The sequence below is a fragment of the Podarcis tiliguerta genome (genome assembly GCF_965153285.1).
Source record: "Podarcis tiliguerta genome assembly, chromosome: 6".
NCBI classification, from domain to species: Eukaryota; Metazoa; Chordata; class Lepidosauria; order Squamata; family Lacertidae; genus Podarcis; species Podarcis tiliguerta.
In genome coordinates, this window is record NC_139539.1 from 49,908,267 (window position 1) to 49,931,641 (window position 23,375).

Below are 23,375 nucleotides of genomic sequence, written 5' to 3' on the forward strand. Positions count from 1 at the left end.
GTGAATTATGTAAAATGGATTCTTTTAACATTGCTCCAATCCATGTATACTGTTCTCTGATGCAGTTTGACACTGCTTACTCTAAGAGACAGGATCTTGAAGAAGATAGACAAGTCATTTGATCAAATCTGGCAGTTGCTCTTTTCTTATGATCACTCCTTTGCCTAGTAGCAGAAAACTTCTAGCTTCATACAAAGGAACTGTAACAACTGTCTACTAAATCCTACAAGCTTAGTAATTCACATAGCAGCCAAGCAGAGCAAGGCCAATTGATTACCAGTGTTCTGGAGCAGCATTTCCCAACCCTGGATCCCCAGATGTTGTTGGACTACAACTCCCATCATCCTTAGCCAGCAGTGCCAGTGGTCAGGGGTGATTAGAGTTGTAATCCAACAATATCTGGAGAGTCACAGGTCCCCCATCCCCACTGTAGAAGAATCCTCACCCAGTTCTTACACCCATAACCTCACCTAGTTCTCATGGCAATTGATCATCATTATTACTCTGGATTCTCTTGCATTTGTCTTGCTGCAGTTTCTGTGAATCATCTAGTAGCCAGCTGTGCCAAAGACTGTGCTTATGTACCCACCCCTTTGTCAGGGCAAAATCTATCTTACAAAAGCAAAACTCCATGTTACACCATCAGAAACAGTTCAGGCTGCTTAGGAAGGAAGCTGGTGTTTCATTTCATCTGTGGATGTATTTATCATTGTTCTTATTTTTGAGTACCTCTTGCAAAGTGATCATTAGCTTGAATAAAAAATAAGTGACTGGGCCATGCATATACTGTAAAAGTTATGTGTGGTGATCCATTATGACTCAGTCAGGTGTTTGTTAGAAACTGAGTGTGAGACCAAGGATCAAAGCAGCTTCTAATGATTTAGAACTAAAGTCAAATTTTCTCATGAACAGGCTGCTCCCCAGCATGGAAAGAGTGGTCTGGTGGCTTCCTTTAAAGCTTCCCCCCACCCCCTTTAATTATTGTTTTATTGAATAAGCTTATAACATCTTCCACAATACTAACATAAATGCACCAGTAACCTAGTAAAAGGAAAGTGAAGCCTGGAAAGGGGAGGGAACAGTTAAAGGAAATACAAAGAAAGTTATACATAGGAGGTCATCATATCATCAAGTGAAGCACCTATACAAGCCAGTCAATATGTAAATTTAGCATTATTCATATCCCTTGGCCCAGACACTAGGCAAAGGTCTCTATATATGGTGACCATATCTGCCTTCCTTTGAAGCTTGGATTTCTTCAGATTGGCCATGGGAAATGACATAGAATGAGGTGACAAGTGTGGAAAGTTTAGTGTCAGTGAATCTAGGTATGTTACCAGTTTTCCATTCTTTCTCTGCTGGGATGAGGGCAACACTTTCCCTCCATTGCTCATGGAGCTGGCTGCCCAGGTGGGCTTAGGGAATGAAGAGCTCAGGAAAGACAGGCTGGTGTGTGTGGCTCTTTCTTTCAGATCTCTGCCACGGTGTCTTCTTTCTTTCTTCCTTCTCATCGAGAATTCATTGTCTTGTCAGCCTCTAGTTAGCTGGCGTGCGTGCGAATCATAAATTACACAGCCTGGGCCTCTACTAGGCTTCAGCACAGACAAAAAAATTGCACTCCATCACTGTGTCGCCCAGCTTTTAGCGGTATTGATCAACGCAGCCCCCTCCCCCCCTTTCATTTTAACCGAGCTGGTTAAGTGCAGTATCTTATTTTGTGCTGGGACAAATGAAAAGAATATTAGCAGGGGTTGAAATATATCTCTTTTTTATCTCTCTGCTACTTTTTTATTGAATCTCTCTGAGTAGGTGGCTTTCCGCAGGATGACAGCCTCCTGACAGGCCCCTCATTAGAGACTAGACAGTAATTGTGATGCATTTCCCTGCACGGCCTTTTCACTTCTTTCCCCTTCCCCCCTTCCTCCTCTCTCCCTTTCTCCTGATTTGTAAAGTGATTGGATGTACAGACTCGCTCAGTTTCTTAAATTATTGCCCAGCTCAATCCATCTTCCTCTTGCTGAGGATGGGCAGCTGTGGGCTTAGAATCAGGAGCTGGAGACTCAGCTCCTTGTGGCAGAAACAGAGCGCTGACCACTCCTGGACATGGAATATTGGGCTGGAGGGGCCATGGAGTTGGCACTGTTCAGCAGAAGCACAGACCTCTGCTGTCTGAACTCACTGGGTACCGTACCTGTGACTGTAATCCTGGTAAACTTGTGCTCTTCCTTATCTCTACATAAGTCTCAGTGAGCATGGAACTAAGCTTTAAACTAGGGTGGAACTAAGCCTTCAGTTAAACTCCCCCTTCTCTCCAACCTCTAGTTCAACTCACCCTGTATCCTGACATCATTAAACGGTGTGATTCTCCACCACACTTGTGGCAAGACACACAGTAAGTTGTACTAGGCATTGTCAAAAGGGGAACCTGCCATTTTCAGAAGTAGCGCTGTGTGTATTGTAATGCTTAGATCCATCCTCCCTAAGGTCCTGGCTATTTAAATGTTGTAGTAGATGTTTTTTCAGGACGTGAGGAAACAAAAGATGTGATTCCTAAAATGCTCCAAATTAGTAGGCAGTTTTTCATACACGGTTCAATAAGCAGTTAAACAAATGGCTAAGCTTTCTGGAAAAAAAAAATTGGGGGGTGAGGGGGTCGTTCTGTTTGAGAATTTAGAAGCATAGAAGTGTAGAGTTTGAAGGGAACCTGAGGGTCATTTAGTCCAACCCCCTGCAATGCAAGAATCTTAGCTAAAGCATCCATGGCAGATGGCCAATGAACCTCTGCTTAAAAACATCCAATAAAAAAGAGTACACCACCTTCTGATGGAGTTGGTTCCACTGTTGAACAGCTCTTACTGTCAGAGAATTCTTCCTGATGTTTAGTCTGAATTTCCTTTTTTGTAACTTGAAACCATTGCCTTGAGTCCTACCCTCAAGAGCAGGAGAAAACAAGCTTTCCCCATCTTCCATGTGACAGCCCTTTAGACATCTGAATATTGTTATCTCCTCTCACTCTCCTCTTATCCAGGCTAAACATACCCAACTCCCTCAATTGTTCCTCATAAAACATGGTTTCTAGACGCTTTATCGTCTTGTCAGGGACTGGCAGGGCTCCGAAGTGTGTGTGGTGGAGGCAGTGGTCAAGGGGAGTGACCCAGGAAAGGGGACCAGTGACATATGAGGTTTGACGCTGCCCACAAGGCAGGACCCGGGGAGGGGGAGGAGGGGGAGAGACAGGGCAGTCCAAGATGGAGGAAAGCACATGGAGGAAGAGACTGTTCAGGAGACAGACGGGTCAGTAGACTCCTCACCTTCCTCTGCCCCACTGTCTCCTCGAACAGTGACAACCTCTGTGCAGGAGGCGTCTCAGGTTGTGGGTGCACAACCTGTCAGGGGAGGGTATATAAGCTGGCAGGGAGGAGGGGTCTCACTGTTGCCACAACTGATCCACAGGGTATAGAATTGTGTGGGACAGTTGCTTAGTGGCTAGAGGCGTGTGTGCATCTGCATCTGGAGCACGACGAGAGTTGTTGTAAATCAGTTACAGGAATTGGGTGGGTACCAGAATCCCATTTTTAAGATGTCATATTATGGGGGAAAGAGTAAGGGGTCTTTAGTGAAATCCACAAGCCCCACTCCCTGCTTCCACCCATTTTAGCCAAATCACAATATGTTTCCCCTGCAGTCTTCTAAATCTGTAGCTAAGAAGGACATCACAAAAGTTAAGGGGGCTGGGCCCAGTCTCACCCGCTGTAATCCAAGCAGTGGATTTTCTCATTGGCTTGTGCTGTCTAGGGATAAGTTCTCTGCTGGTACTTTAATTATATGGTTGTGGTAGGCTGAAATCTGAGTGATACAGACTTAATGTATGGAAGATCCTGTTTTAGGGTTAGGGTTACTGAGGTTACTGTTCAAGGCTTTTGTGTCCATTTCTCTCTTTGGATTTTATGATGTACTCAAGGCCAGGCAAGGACAGTCAAACACTGTTTTTGCGTATTCTGCATTTGCCCCTTTCCCGCTGACCCTTGTCTCCTGCCTTGCTTTTGGTAGTATTAACTGCCATTGCCCGTATGAGGAAAAGAGGGGAAAGGGGCGGCACTTAAAAGGCAGAAAAAACTAAAGTAAGACATTTGTTGAGGTGTGTACTTGTGTCCAGCGGGATGAACAAAAAACCCCCCGGGCCTAGAAAACATGAAACAGAATAAAACATGGACCAAACAGAAGTGTGGATGTGCCCATAGTTGCATAAATCTATTCTGAACTTCTAACAGAAAGCATGACCAGACTGTGATATAAGTTGTCTAGGGAAGTTACAGAAGCAACGTCACTTTTCTGTCTTAAGTTTCTACGAGTTTCTGCCTTAGAGAGCCTTTGTGGTTCCTTCCCATTTGATACATCAGTATGCAATGGTATTTAAGTGTACTATGCGATAACTAATTTGTTTTGACTAGCAATCTATCTTGCACAGCTTTACATCGGCTAAATTTGATCTCCCCCTGAGTCTGCATCCCTGTGCTCTTTTGGATGCATTATTTTGACACCTGAACAAATTCCTCTTAATTGTCATGTAATTATCATCCTCGGGAGACAGTGACGTGCAGTGTCCTCTTTGGTGCCAAACAAGAAATTGCCAAAAGAAGAAGGTACAAGAGAACTCGGAAGAAACTTGAGCTGATATCAGTAGCCTGAACAATTCAGCTTGCCTTATAGGGGCTGGATGTTTGGGCAAGTTTGTCAGATCCCTAGGGGAAAACGTCATTAAAGGGTTGGATCTAAATGCTTAGAATAAAAACAAACAAGCAAACTGTATATGAGTGCCTCCTTACAGTCATGAGCTGTCAATGTTTCTGGGTGCAGAAGCATCGTTTGGTTGCTCCAAAGCTAATGTGGACCTTCCTTAGAATGATTGTTTTCTGAGCTGGAGGGAGAGGCAGCTTGTCAGGGCAGATACCTGCTATCAGCCCAGGAATAACAGCAGGCCCATCACCAAGGGAAAAATAATCCCCACAGAACCTTCAGGAGCTTGATTACAGACCCTGAGGCTGTGTCAGCATTTCTATTATGTTTCTGCCACTAGGCTTCTTCGCAGCCTGTCAGGCAACAGGTCTCTGGTATGGGGAGAGGGCTGCTCATTTATTCTGGGGCGTTTCAGAGTAAATGATTTGGGTAGATTTGTTAGGTCAGACACATGTTTATGAAATGTGAGAGAGCGAGAGTGAAATTGCTTTGCTTTGCTGTTTGGCTGGAAAGCAGCCTTTGTTGCTGAAAATTAAGGGTATGTTGTCACAAAGCGTTGGCTATCAGATTGCTTCCATGCAAAGCACCTACGAATCTGTTTGCATCCTGGAGCATGTTGCCCTTATCCTGGCACACTGTCTTTCAGGCTCTGTGTAAACATGGCAGATTACTGTGGTGTTGGGGAGCATCTCCACACCTACCATAACTCACAGATGCCCACAGAGGGGCAAACACAGTAAGAGTGTCTGCAGCACTGCTTCTTTGAGTTTGTGTGGAAGTGGCAGGAAGTGGGGGGGGGGGGGAGCAAGCTGTAAAATATTTGCACCTTAAAATTAGAGAAGCCGGGACACTGTCAATGCAGTCATTCAGACCCAAGTGGTGTGATGAAATATTTGCCCTGATTTGCAATATAGATTCTCAGATATTGCTTCAACAGGGGGCCACAGTTCAATGTGCATTTGCTTGGCGTAGTTGTGCATGTTTGTGAAGCCCCATCATGCACAACCACGCTGGATTAAAAAAAAGTAGTGCAGCCAACGCCTTAGTTTGCATATAGGAATCCTTTCTTCTTTTTTTCCTTTGCTAAAAATATATTTTATTGATTTTCTGAGCTGAGTACTGAACATAAAAAGGATAAACAGTTATCTAGACAGAATACAGAGCTTAGTTAATGAAGAAAATAAGTATCAGCTGAAATTTGTAGTCACTTATATTATAATATAGGCAGTCAAATAAAGGTGTTTCTCCATAGTGTTCCATGTGATGGTGGTGGGGGGAAACCATGCTCAATTGATTTTACAAAGTCAATGCAAGCATACCATATTGTATAGAAGGTGTTCGCTTTCGCCCTGGTGTGACGTTCCTTTTGTAAAATGGTTAATTTTTCCATAAGGGTGATGTCCCATACTTCTGAGAACCAAGCTTCAAAAAGGTTTGTATCTAGAGTCTTCCAATATGTTGCTATCACTAATTTAGCTGCTGCTAATAACAGCAAAGTAAGATCGTTATTGGTTGTATCTTGGTTTTGTAAGGCATCCTCTTTATATTGGTTAGAAAACAACTACAACAAACAAACAGTAAATTTTCAAAATGCTTATTCTACAGTTTTCCCACAAAAGTGGTGGTGACATCTCTGGAATGCTTCAGGAATAAACTCATTTTTTTATTCCAGTATGGGGCATTACTACAAGTATCCCCTCCAGCCTTTTGTGAAGAGATGTTTTATTGTTATGACATCTACACAATGTGCTTGTACCTTAATTTGGCAGCAATTTTGGCTACATCTAACAGCAGAAAGGATGAAACAGACACTGGGGACAGGAAATTGTGCTGCTGCAGACCCATTGGCCCTGCAAATGTCTTCATATAACCTGAGACAATTCTAGGCACATTCATACATGCAGAGGTTCCTCCTGGGTAAGTGATAAAGTTGCTCAGTTCTCAGTGATGCAACCACCATGACTACTTCTTCACAGGCTGCCAGCAGGTGTGTTCTTGTTGTCCAGACAGACCCACCTAAGGCTGTGATGTGTGAAGGGATTTCACAGAGCTGCTCTTGTGGTTTCTGTGTTGAAGTACCAACCCCCCTCTGCCCCGCTTTCAGGACAGGAAATATTCAGTTTCAAACACTTAGAACGAAGCATTTATTTGGAGCCCAGGGGAGTCTGCACACACAGGAGAGGGACGTGGCTGGCCCTTTTCATCTTTGCAGTGTTAGCAAGCCAAGGGCTGCAGGGGAGAGAACAGCCGTGCCAAGGAGGGTAAACACTGGAGATGAACCCTGCTGAGTTACAAGGGGCCAAAGGGAAGGGAAGGACAGGCAGGGAGGCCAAGCAAACACAAACACAGCTGCCAAAAACAAAGCTTGAAAGGGGCCATTTGAAGCCTGCAGCCTTGGCTGAAATATGGGGGCGTGGGAGCTCCTGGCACAATGGCATACTCAGACTTGGCACAGACCGGGCAGTGTGGTTGGTTGCTTGGCACCACACTCTCAGCTGCCTTCTTGTTTCCTTCAACAGGCGTAAGTTGGGAAGAAACAGAAAACTGTACCTGGTGGGTTCCGCGGGAGGTGCCCCTGTAAGGAGCCGATGTTATCTTGGGTGCTGGTTGACTCACAGTGCTAAAGTCACTCTGGCAACCCTCTGGATGAAATGATTTCAAGTGTACCCTTGAAATGGGTCCTTTTTCCTACAGTGAGTCTGCATTCTCTCCCTCCCAGTGTCACATAAATTAAGTGATCTGAAAAGTCCATTTCGATCTTAGGCCAGCAAACGATGGTCACCCATACGGGTTACTAATCTAGTAACTAGTTTTGTTTCAATGCCGCCCTCTGCTGGCGATCAGATGATCAGCATGCGGGACTGTAGTTTTGGGCAAAACCTTGGCTTCGTATTTTAATTTTTTTAAACAGCTGAGAATGTGGGGGGGTTCTTACAAGCAATTTAAAATCATTTTTTTCCTGCCAAAACAAGGAAGAAATTGCCACCAGAAAAAGATGGGACAGAAACCCCATTAAAGTTGAAGAGCATTGAGTTGATTGTCCTTTCGTGGCTCTGGGTCACATCTAGTGGTGATGGACAGAGAAGCAGCTCCAAGGAACATTTCATGCTCTTGCAGTGCTGTGGGAAGGGGACAGCGAGATCACCCTGCATGTTTACCCATCCAACCATGCAGACTGCAGCAGGGATCCAGCAGGATTTCCCGTTTGCTCAGAGGCTGCCTGTTTGTTTTAGGAGGGAGGTCTCAGACACCAGCATTGTTACATTAATGGGACTATAGTTATAAATAGCAGCCAGTGGGGGACCTTCTGGGGTTATTTTGGACTTTGACCACACAAAAGTGGAAAGGCTCCAAGAGGAAGCTGGGGTTGCTCACCCTCCCAGTCAATGTGAGAGGATTGTTTAAGTCTGGCTATTATTGAAAAGCAGCAGCACTTTGTGAGTGATGGAGCAACAGTGAGCACTGCAAAACAGGCCAGTTGTTCTCCTTCTGATCCATAGCAAGGCTTGCAGCAGGGGTGATGGTAGAAAGGACCAGCAATCTGTCTCTGTTCTGGAAGATGAGTTTAACAATGGCTGAATAAGAATAATCTGAATAATTTGCTGGCATGAACTGCAGCATAGTTATTACATTTATGCCCCCTCCAAGGAGCTCAAAGTGGCATACATGGTTCTTCTCCCTCCCTATTTTATCCTCACAACAACCATGTGGAGTAGGCTAGACTAAGAGTGAGTGACTGGCCCAAGGTCATCCAGTGAGCTTCATGGCTGAGTGGCCATTTGAAGCCTGGTCTCCCAGGTCTTAGTCCACCCCTCTAACCACTACACCACCCTGTTTGTTTGCTTATGTACATATTCAGTCTAAAGTGAGTGTCACTGGACAAATCAAGATGGCATGTAGCTGGGATGTCTTATGGGCAATGCACTTTTTAGCATGTAAGTATGCAAAATTAAAAACAACATATTGAGTTCCTTGAAAAGGAGAGGGGAAGAGGCAGAGGAACCAGGGGCCTACAAAAAAGACCTGGGACTCAGGTTCTTTGGGCTACCTCATAACAGCACTCCTTCACTCCATCCTGATATAAGACTTCTACTACTATCCTCCACCCCCCTGAACTCTGATAATTCAAACACCATTTGCAGCTTTAGTTATAAAAGGGAATGATGGTGTGGTAGTTTACAGCAGGGGGAGAAGAAGCCTTGAGTAAGGTGCCCTCAGTTCAATGCCCTCAATATGTATAGAGAGAAATAAAACCCTAATTCCCATAAAGGGTTCTGTGGTGCACTTAGTGAGTGTATTATATAGTGAGGACATTGCTGGTGAAAGACATCTCCCCTGAAGCATGGCCTTGTGCATAATTTGAAGGCAAGGATGAGTCAAGGTTATTTCCAAACTTATTTCAGTCCTGTTAAAGCGCCTCCCCCCTACACCTGTTTATGTAGCCCCGGCAAAGTGCTTGTGCCAACATTTTCTCCTTTGGGAGGTCTATTCCTTTCAAGGGGATTCATTTAACTGGGCTGTGCTTTTTGCTTGGGGCCATAAAATGGCACCTTTTGGCTTTTGATTGGAAGGCCATATTGCACGCAGCCTGCTTTATGGCGCATTACTGCCTCTCGCGCGGATTTAACCAATTTGATCCATGTCTAATACATAAATAAATAATCCAGCAGGAACGCTTCACATTAGATGACAATGGGAAACTATAAAGCATGCTTCCCTTCACGGCAGCCATCAGATCTGGGTGTGCTACGCCCTCTGACGACCAGAGCAGCTATCACAGCTATGGAGCTCGTGCTTGCAGCCCTGCAACTGTCTAATAATGTCTTTGGTCACTTAGTTGTTTGCCTTTAAAAAATATTTATATGTTAGCAGGGTGCTACATGTTTCTAATGCAGAGTGTAGTAACATCTCTGAGCAGGGAAAGAAACTAGCTGTAGAACATAGAAAATATAGAAAGCCAAACTGCTGCCGGCTTCTCAACAAAACTCAGTTGTGCTGCAATAGGCCATGGAGGTCTTTCTGAGGCAATTCAAGTGGTACAGAAATCACTGTCCCTGCTAGTTCAGAGCTCTCAGTATCTTTTGAGGTTGTGACTGGTTGAATTTGTACCAGAGGAAGAAGCCGAATAGGGTTGGTATAATTTCTAGTACTAATAAATCACATTTCATCACAATCATTTATTTGTATGTCGCCTTTCTACAGTTAAACTCAAGGTGGCTTACAACATCAAAAGATTTACATAATTACAAAAATATAACAAAACTTAAGTTATAAGCAATAAATGAAAACATCTTAATACACATATAATAAAATAATCTCTACATAATTCATAATAAGGTCTAACAGTAAAGAGACAAAAGCATTATTCTGTACCAGTAACAGTATTTCCAGAATGAAATCTTGACTCCAGCAAAAACTCTCTACCCTGATAGCCTCTAGGCATCTTAAGCAGCAGCCCTGCAGGATTCACAGCTAAGATGGTCTCTGACCATTTTAGTAGCAACAGCTGTTTCTGTGACTGGAGTCAGTCAGCGATCCACCCTCCCAGGCCAGGTAGAAACAGGCCAGCAAAGCAGGGAGCAGGTCTTGCAGGACTCACAGCAAAGATGGTCTTCTGCTTGGGAGATCTTCAAAAATACCCGTATATTTCTTAGGTTTTCAGTATCCCTCCTGTTCATCAACACACACACACACACGTGACAAGTCATTCAAGGAAGTTGCTTGTCTTTTCTGAATCATCTCAAGCTTACAAGGAGCCATGTATATCCAGTTTCTCCCCTGAAAGTTTGTTTACATGGCTTGAGTGCTAAGTTGAGTGGTAGAAGTGCTTTAGTTCTGCTCGTGGAAGGTTACTATGACTTAATCCTTACTTGCACTTTTGATAGAAGTCTATTTTAAAACCACATTGTTTCTGCCTCTCCTTAGTGCCTTCTGAGGTTGTTCCAACCAGAGAAATCAATGGCATGGTTGCTAGCAGGGCGATTGGGGACAAAGAGTTAGAATATTGATGCTGAGTAAAATATACTGTTGTAAGACTCTCTCACTTTTAAGGCCGTTTCATGCAAAATGAATTTCCTTCATGGATATAATTCCCATGTAAGAAAACTGGGGGTGTGCCCAAGGACCCCATTATAGAAAGACATTGTATACTCTCAACAGTTCTGTAAGGAAGTGATATTTATGTAGGCAAATTGGCTGGGGAGGGCGAGGTATAAATAAAAATGATTGTTGTTGTTGTTGTTGTTGTTGTTATGTGGTGTTGCCCTCAGTTGTTGTAGTGCCTGTGTATAGGTAACATTAGAAAAGTGCAAATATGTTATTGCTGCCACTTCAAGCAGTGGTAAGCAGCAGTCATAGTCAGTCTGTCTCTCTCTCTCTCTCTCTCTCTCTCTGTCTCATGGTAGTAGGAGGTGGGGCATCTTGCTTCTTGGCCGATGGTGCAGAAAGAGGCTGCCCTAGTAATTTCCCCTAGCTGCTAGAAGTGCTCCTTCTCTCCCTTTAATTGCCTCCTTCAGCCATGTTTAATTATAGGATAAGAAGCTGAAGTTAATTTCTTCAAGCTAACTTCCCTCAGCACCTCCCCACAGTCACCCCTTTCCAAGCTTATAAGGGTCTAACCCTAAGCCAGGGCCAGCTGCTGCAGCCCATTACATAGGTCCAAAGTTCTGTTGAACTTAGCCAATGGTGTGTGGCCTACAAGTGCATTCTTGAAACAAACAAGGAGCGGCATTCAGAAAAGCCAGTGGGTAGAAGAGACACAAATTGACTACTGAGCTAGTAATTGAGGCTACAGATATTTGTGGGTTGTTGTTTTTCTAAAACACTTTCTATTTCCAAGCTATAAGAGTGGTGGGATGGTACTAATGAATGGATTTGAGGGTACCTGAAACTCAATACTCTATCTTGTGTTCCATTACAGGCAAAAAGAAGGCAACACTTTTTGACAGCCAGGCTCCCATCTGCCCCATTTGTCAGGTCTTGCTGCGCCCGGGTGAGCTGCAGGAACACATGGAGCAGGAAATGGAGAAGTTAACACAGCTCAACATCAGGTAAGGACAGCCAGGGTCTTCACCAACTTACGTACTACCACAAGCATCAGTGTGCATAACCCCAAGACACAGCTAACGTGGGTCCCATCCCTCTATAGTCAGTGTGGCATGTACCAGCTGAGCAGGTGCAGAATTAGGTAATCTTTGGTAATTTGGTGCCCTGAGCGAGCCCAAAATTTGGTGCCCCCAAATGGATCTTCTCAATTTTGTGCCCCCTCAGCTCGCTGCCCTTTTGTGGGGGAACTGCTGGCACCGCCCTAGATCCGATGTGGGGGGCACTGGGAATACTTCACTAGCTCTCCGGCTGCTTCTCTCTGTAGCCAGCCCTGCCTGCATTGATGTCTCTGGTGCTGCTTCACTGGTTTCAGGGAAAGCTCCACGAAACTCCCAGCATGCATTTTTATCTCTTAACCTGTAAATTCCATACTGGCCTAGCCTGCCAATGAAGATGAAATTGAAAAGTTAGAAATCTCTGATCCCCTCCCCCCAGCTTTCATCAATTGCAAAATAAATGTTGTGTGATCTTACCAATATGGAAAACAACATTGCCAAAGAGTTTTGTTGGGGAATTACTGCCTCTCCAGGTTCCCCCTTTCGTGACTCCTATGAACAGCAGCCTCTTTTTCTCAGGCCTCCTTGTCTCCCCAGTGCAGCAGAGAAGAGGTTAACCATGTGGACACAAAGGTGGAGTCCACCAGCCCACCTCCCAGAGGCTGCCACCTGCCCTGAGGCTGCCTCTCCCTTGCCTGCTGCTGCTTCTTTCACCAGCGCAGCAAAAGTCCTCTGTGTTTTTTTTAAAATAATAATTGCATTTTAACTGCTAGCAGTTATTTAAGAAATCGCTGCAGCCAAGGGTTGGCAGATCCCTGGCCTTCCCTTAATAAAACTGCAGCCTGGGAGAGAGCGTGTTTATTTCAATTATTAATGAATTCCCCGGTCATTAAAAGGTGAAGAAAGAGATCAGGCTGCCGATGGCAGCAAGGTGATGTCATCAGGTGGCTGGGAACAGTAGGAAGCAGGGAACAACCAGGTTTTGGACCGCCCAGCACCTCAACAGACCACCCCTCAAGGTTCGAAAAGAGGGCCCAGCTTAGCCTAGAGTCTTTTCTCAGTGTAACAAGGGGGATTATTGGACACAGGTGTAAGGAACCAGTTTCCACAGGGTATAAAAAGAGGGGCCTACTGAATCCAGGCTGGACCAAGACCTCCCAGATCCATACCGATGTAGGATCCAGTACCGAGCCAGAATCTGCCACTTCTCAGATGGGAGGGAAGGGGGGGGAGGCAACAGCCAAGTCATTTATCCCATGTGACACCCGGTTCCCTTGTGCGCATAATTTATGGTGTAATTTGGGCTGCATCCAACTTAATAAAGGGCCACAGCAAATTAACGAACAGGTTTAAATGAACAGAAGCAATTAGCGCTCAGAGGAGCCTGTGGAAAGAGCGAGGCTAGTCTTGGAGTGGAGCTGGCCGAGAGCAGCCTGTGGCTGGCGCGAGGCAGGGAGGTGGGGGGGAGGTGGCGTTTAATGGGAAAGGAAAGGAAACACTAAATCATAAAGGCTGACAAGGGCCATTGTGGGCCAGCTGACAAATGAAAAAGAATGGCATTATTCCTTTAAATAACCACGGCAGTTAAAGGGGGAGACAGCTTACTCCTAGCCCTTGCCCGCTAAGGCTGCATGCATGGGGAAGAGCAATAGCAGGGTCTTTATTAATTATTAACTAATGACTCCTACCATGCTGCAATAGATAACGCTCAGTCTCCTCTGCAGATCAGGCCCCAGGGGCTAATCACCAGCCCACTGCTGCATCCTGCCCCAGCCTGGCAGTGGGAACAAGCCACCTTAAATGTCAGGCTGCTTTTGTGTCTCATGGGAACTGGGGTTCAGGGCTTCCTTGCATAGAACATGGTATATAAACATGGCCTCTTACATGAACTTGCCCATCTTCAACACAAATCTCTCTCTGTGTGTGCATGCATGTGTGTGTGTGTGTGTGTGTGTGGTGCTTTGTGTATTCAAGATGGTGGCACCATCCTTCCAGCTTGTGACCCTGGACACAGAAAAGACTTGGGAGACAGAAGCCATCCATAATGAGAAAGGGAAGCTAATAACCAATCTCAAATAAGCCAATAAACTTGAAAATAAAATGTAGGCTTATAAATGTGATGGGCTAGAGTACAGGAGCCCAACATACCTCTCTGCCAAGCTCCAGTCGTTACCAAAATGGCCCAGCAGCTGTTACTAATTACTGTGGTATGGGAAAATCATCCTGGGAAGTGGGAGAACCTCGCTTGCCAAAGGGAAGGATCTTCTTTTTTTAAAGGGAAGATGTGCCCAACCACAGATTGTTGTTTCAGCTATTAAATAAACATTAGGGTAAAGGAAACCTCCTGTGGTGTGGGATGAAAAAAGCAGCCTTCCCTGGTCATGGCCACACAAAGAATGCCCTGGCCCATATTGTCTTCTCAGCAGGGCATCGGTGTGAACACTGCACAGTAAAGCGATTTGGACATTACTCAGAAGCATTTAACTCCAGTGTTTATGAAAAGCACCAGTGGCTCCATGGTTTGTGGCCTCTAAAGGCTTGTTTACACAGCCAAAAAGATTTAGAGGTAATGATTCCAGGGTTATCATCTTGAGGTAACAACCTTTATCTGCATTAACAAGGCACTGGGGGATGTTACAGCTACATCTCCTTACTGGTGTTACTCAATAGATGGCATTTTCTCACCAGAGATTATGACTTCACTTCAATTTACATGATATTTGTTTGTTTTCTCAGTTATGACTTGCCTTTCTTCCATCATGGAGCCCCCATCCTTTCACTAACCAGACTCAGATCTGCTTAGCTGCAGTAACGTTACTGTACCATATGCCTTCAGACCATGAATTGGATGGCGTGTTGAGATTCCTGTATTGCAGGGGGTTGGACTAGATGACCCTCAGGGTCAGCAATTCTATGATTCTTTGTCTTGGACTTGAGATGTGTAATCGTAGTATCTTAGAACAAAAGAGGATTGTTGTTTCTATTTTTAATTGAGATTGCTGACTCTGTGTCACCTCACTTCAGTGTCTAATTCAACCCTTGCTTTGGGGATGAGTTTCATCCCCAAACAACAGACTTATCTGTTACAGCAGGATTTGTCCCCTCTACCAGAGAAAAATAAATTCAACCTTGGTTCATTTAGGACTTTGTCATGAACTTTGAATGACAAACCTTCTTCTTCACACATGCCTTACTTTTTTTTGTTAGTTTTGCTTTAATTATCTCCAGAATTAGCACTGCTTCATTTTGTAGATCGAGTGTAGGAACACTCTAGCAAGACATTTTTCTAAACCCTCAACAGGTGTGAAGCAAGTTGCAGCTGTCTCACTGGCCATGTAGCCCAGTTGCTTATTAGAATCTGAGCCAATTGGCCACTGCAACAGCTTTGCCCTTGCTCTGGCTATGTACACCCTATGCCATTAAAGCACATCTGAAACACATTCTTTCCCCTCAAAGAGTTACAATCCCAGTGAACCTTAACAAACAACAGTGTTCAGAATTCTCTGAAGAATGTGCTTCGAATTTGCTCTAAAGGTATAGTGTTTGTACATGGCTGTTTATCCAGTGAATGTGCAGTCTGTTGCATTTGTGCCTGATTGGACGTCCTGCATATTTTTGAATGGGAGGTGAACTGGAGCACAACGGTTCCTCTGAGCAAGGCTATCCTCTGTGGGTTGAACAATGAGTGAAGCGCATGTGACATTGGTAGCCTGCTTTAGTATTGCCCAATAGAGGGGAAGTGGCTGAATAAGCCCTAAAAAGAAACTAGATAGGCAACTATCCAGAATGTTTTAGTCTGAAGGAATCTTGCTGGGGCAGGGGATTGGACTATATTGCCTCCAATGATATTTCTAATATTATTTAATTTAAAAGCAGTGCCTAGCACCTACCTTGCCACAAAATGTTGCATCTATTTCCAAAACTGCCCTGTAAAAGTAAGATAGAAGCTTGTTTGTTTTTCAGAAGGACATGCCAGCGTGGACGGAGTTAATCCCCTCCAAGCCGAAGCTTGTAGTTTTGTTTTCTTTCAATTTATATCCTTCGCTTAAAAAGGGAGGGAGGAGGGGGAAGAAACGCCCGGCAGGTGACATATTCTAAGAGGGAGCAGCGAAATCGTGTTAACCACTTCAAAATCTCATATATTCAATCGGCCTCTGGCAAGACATCTGCCTAATGTTAGCGCTTAAATATCCTTTTCCATTTTACATGCATTCAAGTCTCATTTGAGTGAAATGAAACGGTATTATTAAAGGGAGATTTTGCACAAATGGCCTGAATTTGACATGTCAAGTTCAATGAGGCTGTTACATATGTAATGCTGAGAAGGGGCTCCGAGGCTCCTGGCACTTGAAACAGCGCCAGTGGCTCAGAAATGAAATTTGCATGCAGCCCTTTCTCTCCCCACCCTTCCACTGCCTCCCACGGAATGCCAAGTAGCTGCTCATGCAGTACACAGCCCTGGGTTAGGATCCGGGGACAAGGGACAGTGCCCCATGGTGAAACACTGAAGGGATCGAGATGCTGGCCCCCCAAGCTCTATAGTTGACAAGATAAAACATTAAAAGAATCGCTGTGTTGAAAGGTGCCCCAGCTGCCCTCTAATCTGCCTCCACCCAGTCATGGCAGAATCCTCTGGATCCTTTATGCAACTCTTGCAAATGGACTTTCAGTCTTCTAATGTAAAGATGATGAGATTCTACAGTGACCTTGCTTATTTCCAATACATTTGCACATTTAAGCAATATCCAGGCATGTCTAACGTCAGTACCCAGCTTTATCAGCACCTAGCGTTGGCAGGTTCTCATGAATTGCTAAGGGCCCACTCAGCCAGGTTTCCAATCCTGGTGCAAATCCCAGTCTACTTTCCTTCCAGCTTTCCAGGTGATCAAGAGACTAGTGAGAGGCTGCACTCAAGGATAATGGAAGTGTTTGAGCACTCTCATTGGAGAGAGGCAACTTTCATGGTACTTTTCTCCTTAGAGAGGCGGTGGCACAAAAACCTGAAGCCCAAGCCCTGCTAACTCACCACCCGCCCATCTGTTCTATTGCTGCTGAATTAAAAGTGAATGGGAAGGTATCCTAACAAAGCTAGCTAGCACTGTGGTTTTCTAACACTCACTGATTCAGGCTGTGCCACCTGCACTGATCCTACAGGTTCATTTGTAATTGTGGATTAGCACAACCTGAACAGTTTATGAGTGCACTGATTCAGCATATCTAGTGCTCAGAAATTTTTTTGTGTTAATAAGTGGCCCTACTATTTAACCAAAATCTGTGGGTTTTATTTAGTGTAGCATTAAGCAGATAGTTCTCTCAGTGCAAGGATTTCTCCTTGTGCAGTGAAACACTTTCCCCCGTTCCTCCCCCAGCATACTCTCTAAATCTGTTCTGGGATTTCCCCTGACACTCTGGAGCAGATTTGGGGATGGCATGGGGCACACACAGAGAGGAAGAGAGGGGTTTTTTTGTTTGTTTTACTAGTGCAACTATTTCACTGAATACCACATTGTTCCTCTACATCACAACACATGCAGGAAGTTCCTTATTTAGAGAAATGGGTCATGATGTAGGACAGAAGCTGAGAGCTTCAAGATTCTGTAGGACAACTAGATCCATAGTATGGCTGCATCCTTACATCAGGGATGGGAAACCTATGGCCCTCTAGGTGTTGCTGGACTCCAACTCTCATCAGTCCCAGCCTGCATGGCCAGCGGCCAGGGATAATGGGAATTGTAGCTCAACAGTGTATGAAGAGCCATAGGTTCCTCATGTATGTCAGGAACCTTGGTGGTCTGAGATGAGTCTGCTCATTTATTTTTGCTGAGCCATATGTATGGAATGCACACCCAGTGCTTAAACTCCCCCTTCCTCCTGTATCAGTATTTTGGTATAACATTGCCAGCATCCTCCTATTCCATTAGCACTATTATGTAGACATAACAGGAGATAGTAGAGAGAATGAGATAAAAAACAGGGCTCTTCCAGATAACCAGTGTACTGAGCATTCATCCTAATTTGTTTGTACACACACACACAGTGCTTTTTTCTAGGGGGAAGAAGGGGTACACATACCCCTAAACATTTTGTGAATCTAAGTTTGGCCTCATTGAAGGGCAGTATTTCAATATGAGTAGGAAAATGAAAGTACCCCTAAACATTTTTAAAGGAAAAAAGCACTGTACACACACACACACACACACACACACACACACACACACACTATACAACATCACTATTGAACATTCAATTTGAGTGAGTGAAGGTTATATAGCATCACCTGACATTGCCATTATCTGATACTCTCGAGTGTATTTTCCCATCACTTTTCTTACCACAAAAAATTATGTGGCTGTTTTTTTTGGAAGTGAATTTATTGTGCAAGAACTTAAGAGCACCAAATCCACTTTAATTGTGCAATCTAAATTTACTGGTATATGATAGAATCATACCTGCAAAATCGTGACAGTCTGGAAGTGGCCACACTGAGTATAATCACTGAGCACAGTCTTGAGTTCAGGTAAGACACTCCAGTTTGAAATACGGTGTTTTCTACACTTCTTTAATCATGAGTTGGGTTGATCCACTAGGAACTCACCTATAGGGAGCTTATGAGCAGGTACCACAAAGTTCCCTGGGTAATCCAGCAGTTGACTGCGCCAGCCCTCTTCAGAATCCTCCTGAGAAACTAATCCCCAAGAGGTGTGCAAGATGTAATCCTTTCCCCCCAATAAGAATAAATGGAGTGCATAAAACATAAATAAGTCCCATTGTCACATGCCATGCATCAGGGTCACCGCTCTCACCTCTTGGCTCTCTTAGATTTACGCCCAGTGACATAAACCGGCCAGGCAACACACTCGTACCTCCAAAGCACCCAACACTCAGGTCTTACAGAGCTTTGAGCGAGGGAGATTAGAGACATTTATGAGTGAGGGCCTTTTTTCTTTCACAAAGCTCCATTGAAATACCTAGTAAATCTCTCACCTTAAAAGCAACCTGACAACCAAGCAGAGATCTAAAGAGACAGTGACTAGCCAGCATTACTCTCAGTGAGAATTAGACCCCAGTGGCCCCCCATCTCCCTCCATTCGCTAACTTTTTTCTCATTAGTTTCCCTTTGATTCCCCCCACCCATCAGCTTTTTAACATTTCATCCTTTCTTTCTTCCCTCTTCTCCTCCCCCTCCTTCCCATGGTATCATGGCGACATCTCCAAGCCAAGTACTTTTAATTTCGCCTGTGGCCCTTGCTGACACCGTGGATATGCACAGCAAGTTAAATTCCCGCCTGATCAATAAAGCAGAAGCCGTGTGTCCGACCGGTCGATACTTTTTTATCTGTCTTCAGCCCAGTCCTGCTGATGACAGGCCTCTTGCGCATTGCCAAAGACACTCAAGGGCAACCGGGCTTTCAAAAACACGAGCACTTTAAATATATATATATCATTATTATTATTATTTTATTATTATGTTTATAATCTCCTCCAAAAAAACCCTCTAGTATATCCCTATAGGAAGATGGAAAACAGTTCACAGTGTTTGGCCTTTGCTTGAAACATTTTTATGATTTATCTTAATTTTTAATTGAAAAAAACTTGTGAATTAATTGATTTCTGGGGCTTGCCAATTAACATTGTAATTGGGTGCATGATAAATTCTGAGGCAGTGTAATTTTTTATTCTTGTCACCAAGAGGGGCTTGGTGAGGGCAGCTTTTTTCTGCATGTCCCCTCGCATAGAATGTACTCTACCTCCAAGGTACAGCCTTGCTTACTGCTAGCAGCTTCTTCAGAAAGAGAGATCAGTAACCTATTCAGCTTTGCAAAATGGGATCTCTCAAAGGCATAAATTCATGCCTGGTAGATCTGAAGGAGAGGGCAGTTCCCTCACAAGGTTCTTTTCCTTCTAGTTTTCCCTTCCCATTCCACAGCATATACCTAATCAATGCTTCCTCCATTCAGTTATGGCTTAGAAAAGTGAAAGTCTTGAGCTGTTGCTCCTGAAGAGTAGTGTTGCCCGGTTGAAACTCTGGGAATATGCATATACCTTTGGATCTCCCAGTGCAATAGCAAATGAGGCAGCCACAGCTTATTCCATCCATTCTTTCTCTTTCTTTGCACACTTGGAGCCCTGCTTGCCCAGCTTGCCACACAGCTGGTGGGTAGAAGAAGGGAGGCAGAAAGACTATGGCTACATTGTCTCCCACTTCTTGGAGGTGGTGGGGCTTCAAAATATATGAATATTTTGCAGGACACAACCTGGCAATACTATCTAGAAGAAGAAGAAGAAGAGTTTGGATTTGATATCCCGCCTTTCACTCCCTTTTTAAGGAGTCTCAAAGCGGCTAACATTCTCCTTTCCCTTCCTCCCCCACAACAAACACTCTGTGAGGTGAGTGGGGCTGAGAGACTTCAAAGAAGTGTGACTGGCCCAAGGTCACCCAGCAGCTGCATGTGGAGGAGCGGAGACACGAACCCGGTTCCCCAGATTACGAATCTACCGCTCTGAACCACTACACCACACTGGCTCTAAAAATCTAAAAATAAGTTTGGCAATGGAGAGAAATAGAGGTGTTGTCAGGGCCTGGTCATTATGCTTTGGTAAGGGAATATGCATCACCCTGCTATGTAACATTTGAGTTGGCAGGTGGAGGAGATGCTCATCTTTAAAATTTAGAGGATACTTGTGGATCATCACCCAATTGCTCAGGTTAAAGGCCCTTTTCCCAGTCTCATTCATTACCCATTACTCAAAGACCCTGTAGGCAGAACAGAAAGAAGAGGCAAAGAGGGTATACATAAAGAGGAATGGAGATTCAGGCCTTTACAATTTTCAACCAATAGAAGACTCATCAGCTTCTTCATAGTCCAGTGCTGTTAGCTGAAAGGTAAAGGTTACCAGAACGCCACTAGCGAGGAGATACGGTACCACAAACCTGTGTGTGGCACAACATCATTGGAGTCCAGCAGAGTCCACAAACTGTGCATAGACCAATGCTATCACTAAACCTAATGTGGTTTGGTCTTTGCCTCATCCCTAGTTTATGTTCAGTGCAGATGAAGATGATTAATTCTTATTATTAATTTTGTTTAGGAATCATTTAATTTATTAATCATTCCCATATATAAAACAGTTATATACATCAAAATAGTTGACACAATTGCACACATAAAAACAATTTTATACAAAACAATAATAAATATAAAAAGGGGATTAAAACAACTATGTTCACATACATAAGATCAATTCAGGTCGCAACCTGGATAAAGATTTTGGAAGGTTTGTTGAAAGAGGAGCATCTTTATCAGGCATTGAAAAGGCAAAGAGAAGGCTGGGCAACCCAGACAAATGGGTGGAATACAAATAATAAAAATATTATTAAAAATTATTATTACTTGTCTGGTATGCAGTGGGAGGTGGTTCCAAAGGATAGGTGTCACTACACTAAAGGCCTGATTCTGGCATTGTACAGAACAGACCTGCTGATAGGATTCCCTCTTCTTCAGAAAACAGTAATTGGGTATGTAAGGAATGAAACAATCTTTTAGGCATCTTGGTATTTGTACACCAATACCAGCACCCAGTGGGATGCGGGTGGCGCTGTGGGTTAAACCACAGAGCCTAGGACTTGCCAATCATAAGGTCAGCAGTTCGAATCCCCATGACGGAGTTAGCTCCCGTTGCTCGGTCCCTGCTCCTGCCAACCTAGCAGTTCGAAAGCATGTCAAAGTGCAAGTAGATAAATAGGTACCGCTCTGGCGGGAAGGTAAACGGCGTTTCCATGCGCTGCTCTGGTTTGCCAAAAGCGGCTTAGTCATGCTGGCCACATGACCCGGAAGCTGTACGCCGGCTCCTTTGGCCAATAAAGCAAGATGAGCACCGCAACCCCAGAGTCGGTCACGACTGGACCTAATGGTCAGGGGTCCCTTTACCTTTTTACCAGCACCTTGAACCTATCTCAGTAGCTAATTGGCAGCTGGTGTACATACAGGTGTACATGCAGTCAATAGGTTTTACATTGATTGCTTCAGCCTTTGAAGGCATCCTACTTTCAGTGGGGAAATTGACAGTTATTCTGTAGTTAGCTACTGTGCCTTTATTCATGAATATGTCAGCCTCTCTCCAGACTTATGCTCATATCATCAACTTTCATGCATCTCCATTTTCTTGGGTACAGGTATGCTACCTTTAGAGTGGTGTATGCCCAAAAGAGTGTAAGTGAATGTTTCTTTCTCAAAAGAAAAGGCCAAGTAATTTTTACTTCAGGTTGAGTGTGGCCATCTTTTCTACAAATTCTTCAACTATGCCTCTGTCAACATCCTGTGGTTTTGACAGGAACCTGATACACAAAAATTGCAGAGCAAAAGCTTTTTCTGGCATAGATAAAAGTTGTTGGAGGAGCTTCACCTCCTTAATTGCTGTGTCACAGGCTTCTAGTATAAGCACAGGAGCAAGAGGAGTTTGTTTTTTAAGGGTGGCAAGTTGTTTTGTGTTGTGATTTCAAACTTCTGTTCTTGACAAGGGAGCAGGTGATGCTGTGGTCTAAACCTCTTGGGCTTGCTGATCAGAGGGTCGGCAGTTCAGGTCAGCGTGACAGGATGAGCTCCTGGTGCTCTGTTGCAGCTCCTGCCAACCTAGCTGTTTCGAAAGCATACCAGTGTGAGTACATAAATAGAAGAGAAGGTAAACGGTGTTTCTGTGCACTCTGGCACTTGTCACAGTGTCCCGTTGCACCATGCTGGCCACATGACCCAGAAAGCTGTCTGCGGACAAACTCCGGCTCCCTTGGCCTGAAGCGAGATGAGCGCTGCACCTAATAGTCAAGTTTGACTGGACTTAACCATCCAGGGGTCCTTTACCTGTACCTTTACCTTGGCAAACTGAATTCGTGCCCTGCCATATTTGCTATTGAGATGGGTTAGAGACCTGATTGTGACATTAGTGAAAATGGAGACATGGTGTGCTATTCAACTAAGTTTTTATTCACAGAAGACCCATTTAAATTAATGAACATGATTAAGTTTGGTCCATTAATTTCAGTGTGTCTACTTTGAATAAAATTGAGTTGAATACTACCCATGTCCTCTGTTGTTGCACCTCTTCAGTACTGGGACATTGAAGCTTGGCCTAACTTTGTGGCTGAGATTCTGAATGTGACTGAGCTTGAACTAGGCCTCAGAACACAAAAGTTCAAGCTCCACCACATTCTCCCTGTATGACATTAAGTGAATCTGGCAACTCATCTGGGCCTCTGTTCCCCATGTGTATAGAAAGGTTAATAGAGGTTGTAATTTTAAATTTGTCAGTGATTGTGAGGCCACTTGGACATTTAGTTGTTGAAGGGTGCACCATGTGATGTGCAGGTAAGCTAACAAAGTGAACCCAGGTGCCCTGGTGAAGGGCAGAGTAGGGAGAAACATGGGCAGCAGAATAGATTGGGCAACTAAGCTCATTGAAAATGTCTCTAAGTCTTTTCCCCTGCAAGCAAAATTCAACTGTAGGCCAGTCCTTTTGGTGGTTTAACGCTACCAGCTGGAGAAT

At 44.3% G+C, this 23,375-nt stretch overlaps 1 protein-coding gene across 13 annotated transcripts in view; it reads left to right on the forward strand.

The window, feature by feature from the left end:
• The window catches only part of RNF220 (ring finger protein 220), a 314,664-nt gene that overhangs the window by 183,620 nt on the left and 107,669 nt on the right, over positions 1–23,375 (forward strand). For 12 of the 13 annotated variants that reach the window (XM_083446089.1, XM_083446091.1, XM_083446087.1 and 9 more), the window contains one exon: positions 11,657–11,786. In XM_083446089.1, the coding sequence (XP_083302215.1) occupies positions 11,657–11,786 (130 nt within the window). Of the gene's footprint in view, positions 1–11,656; positions 11,787–23,174; positions 23,198–23,375 lie in introns of those variants that run through there. The other variant, XM_083446084.1, reaches the window with a different exon arrangement.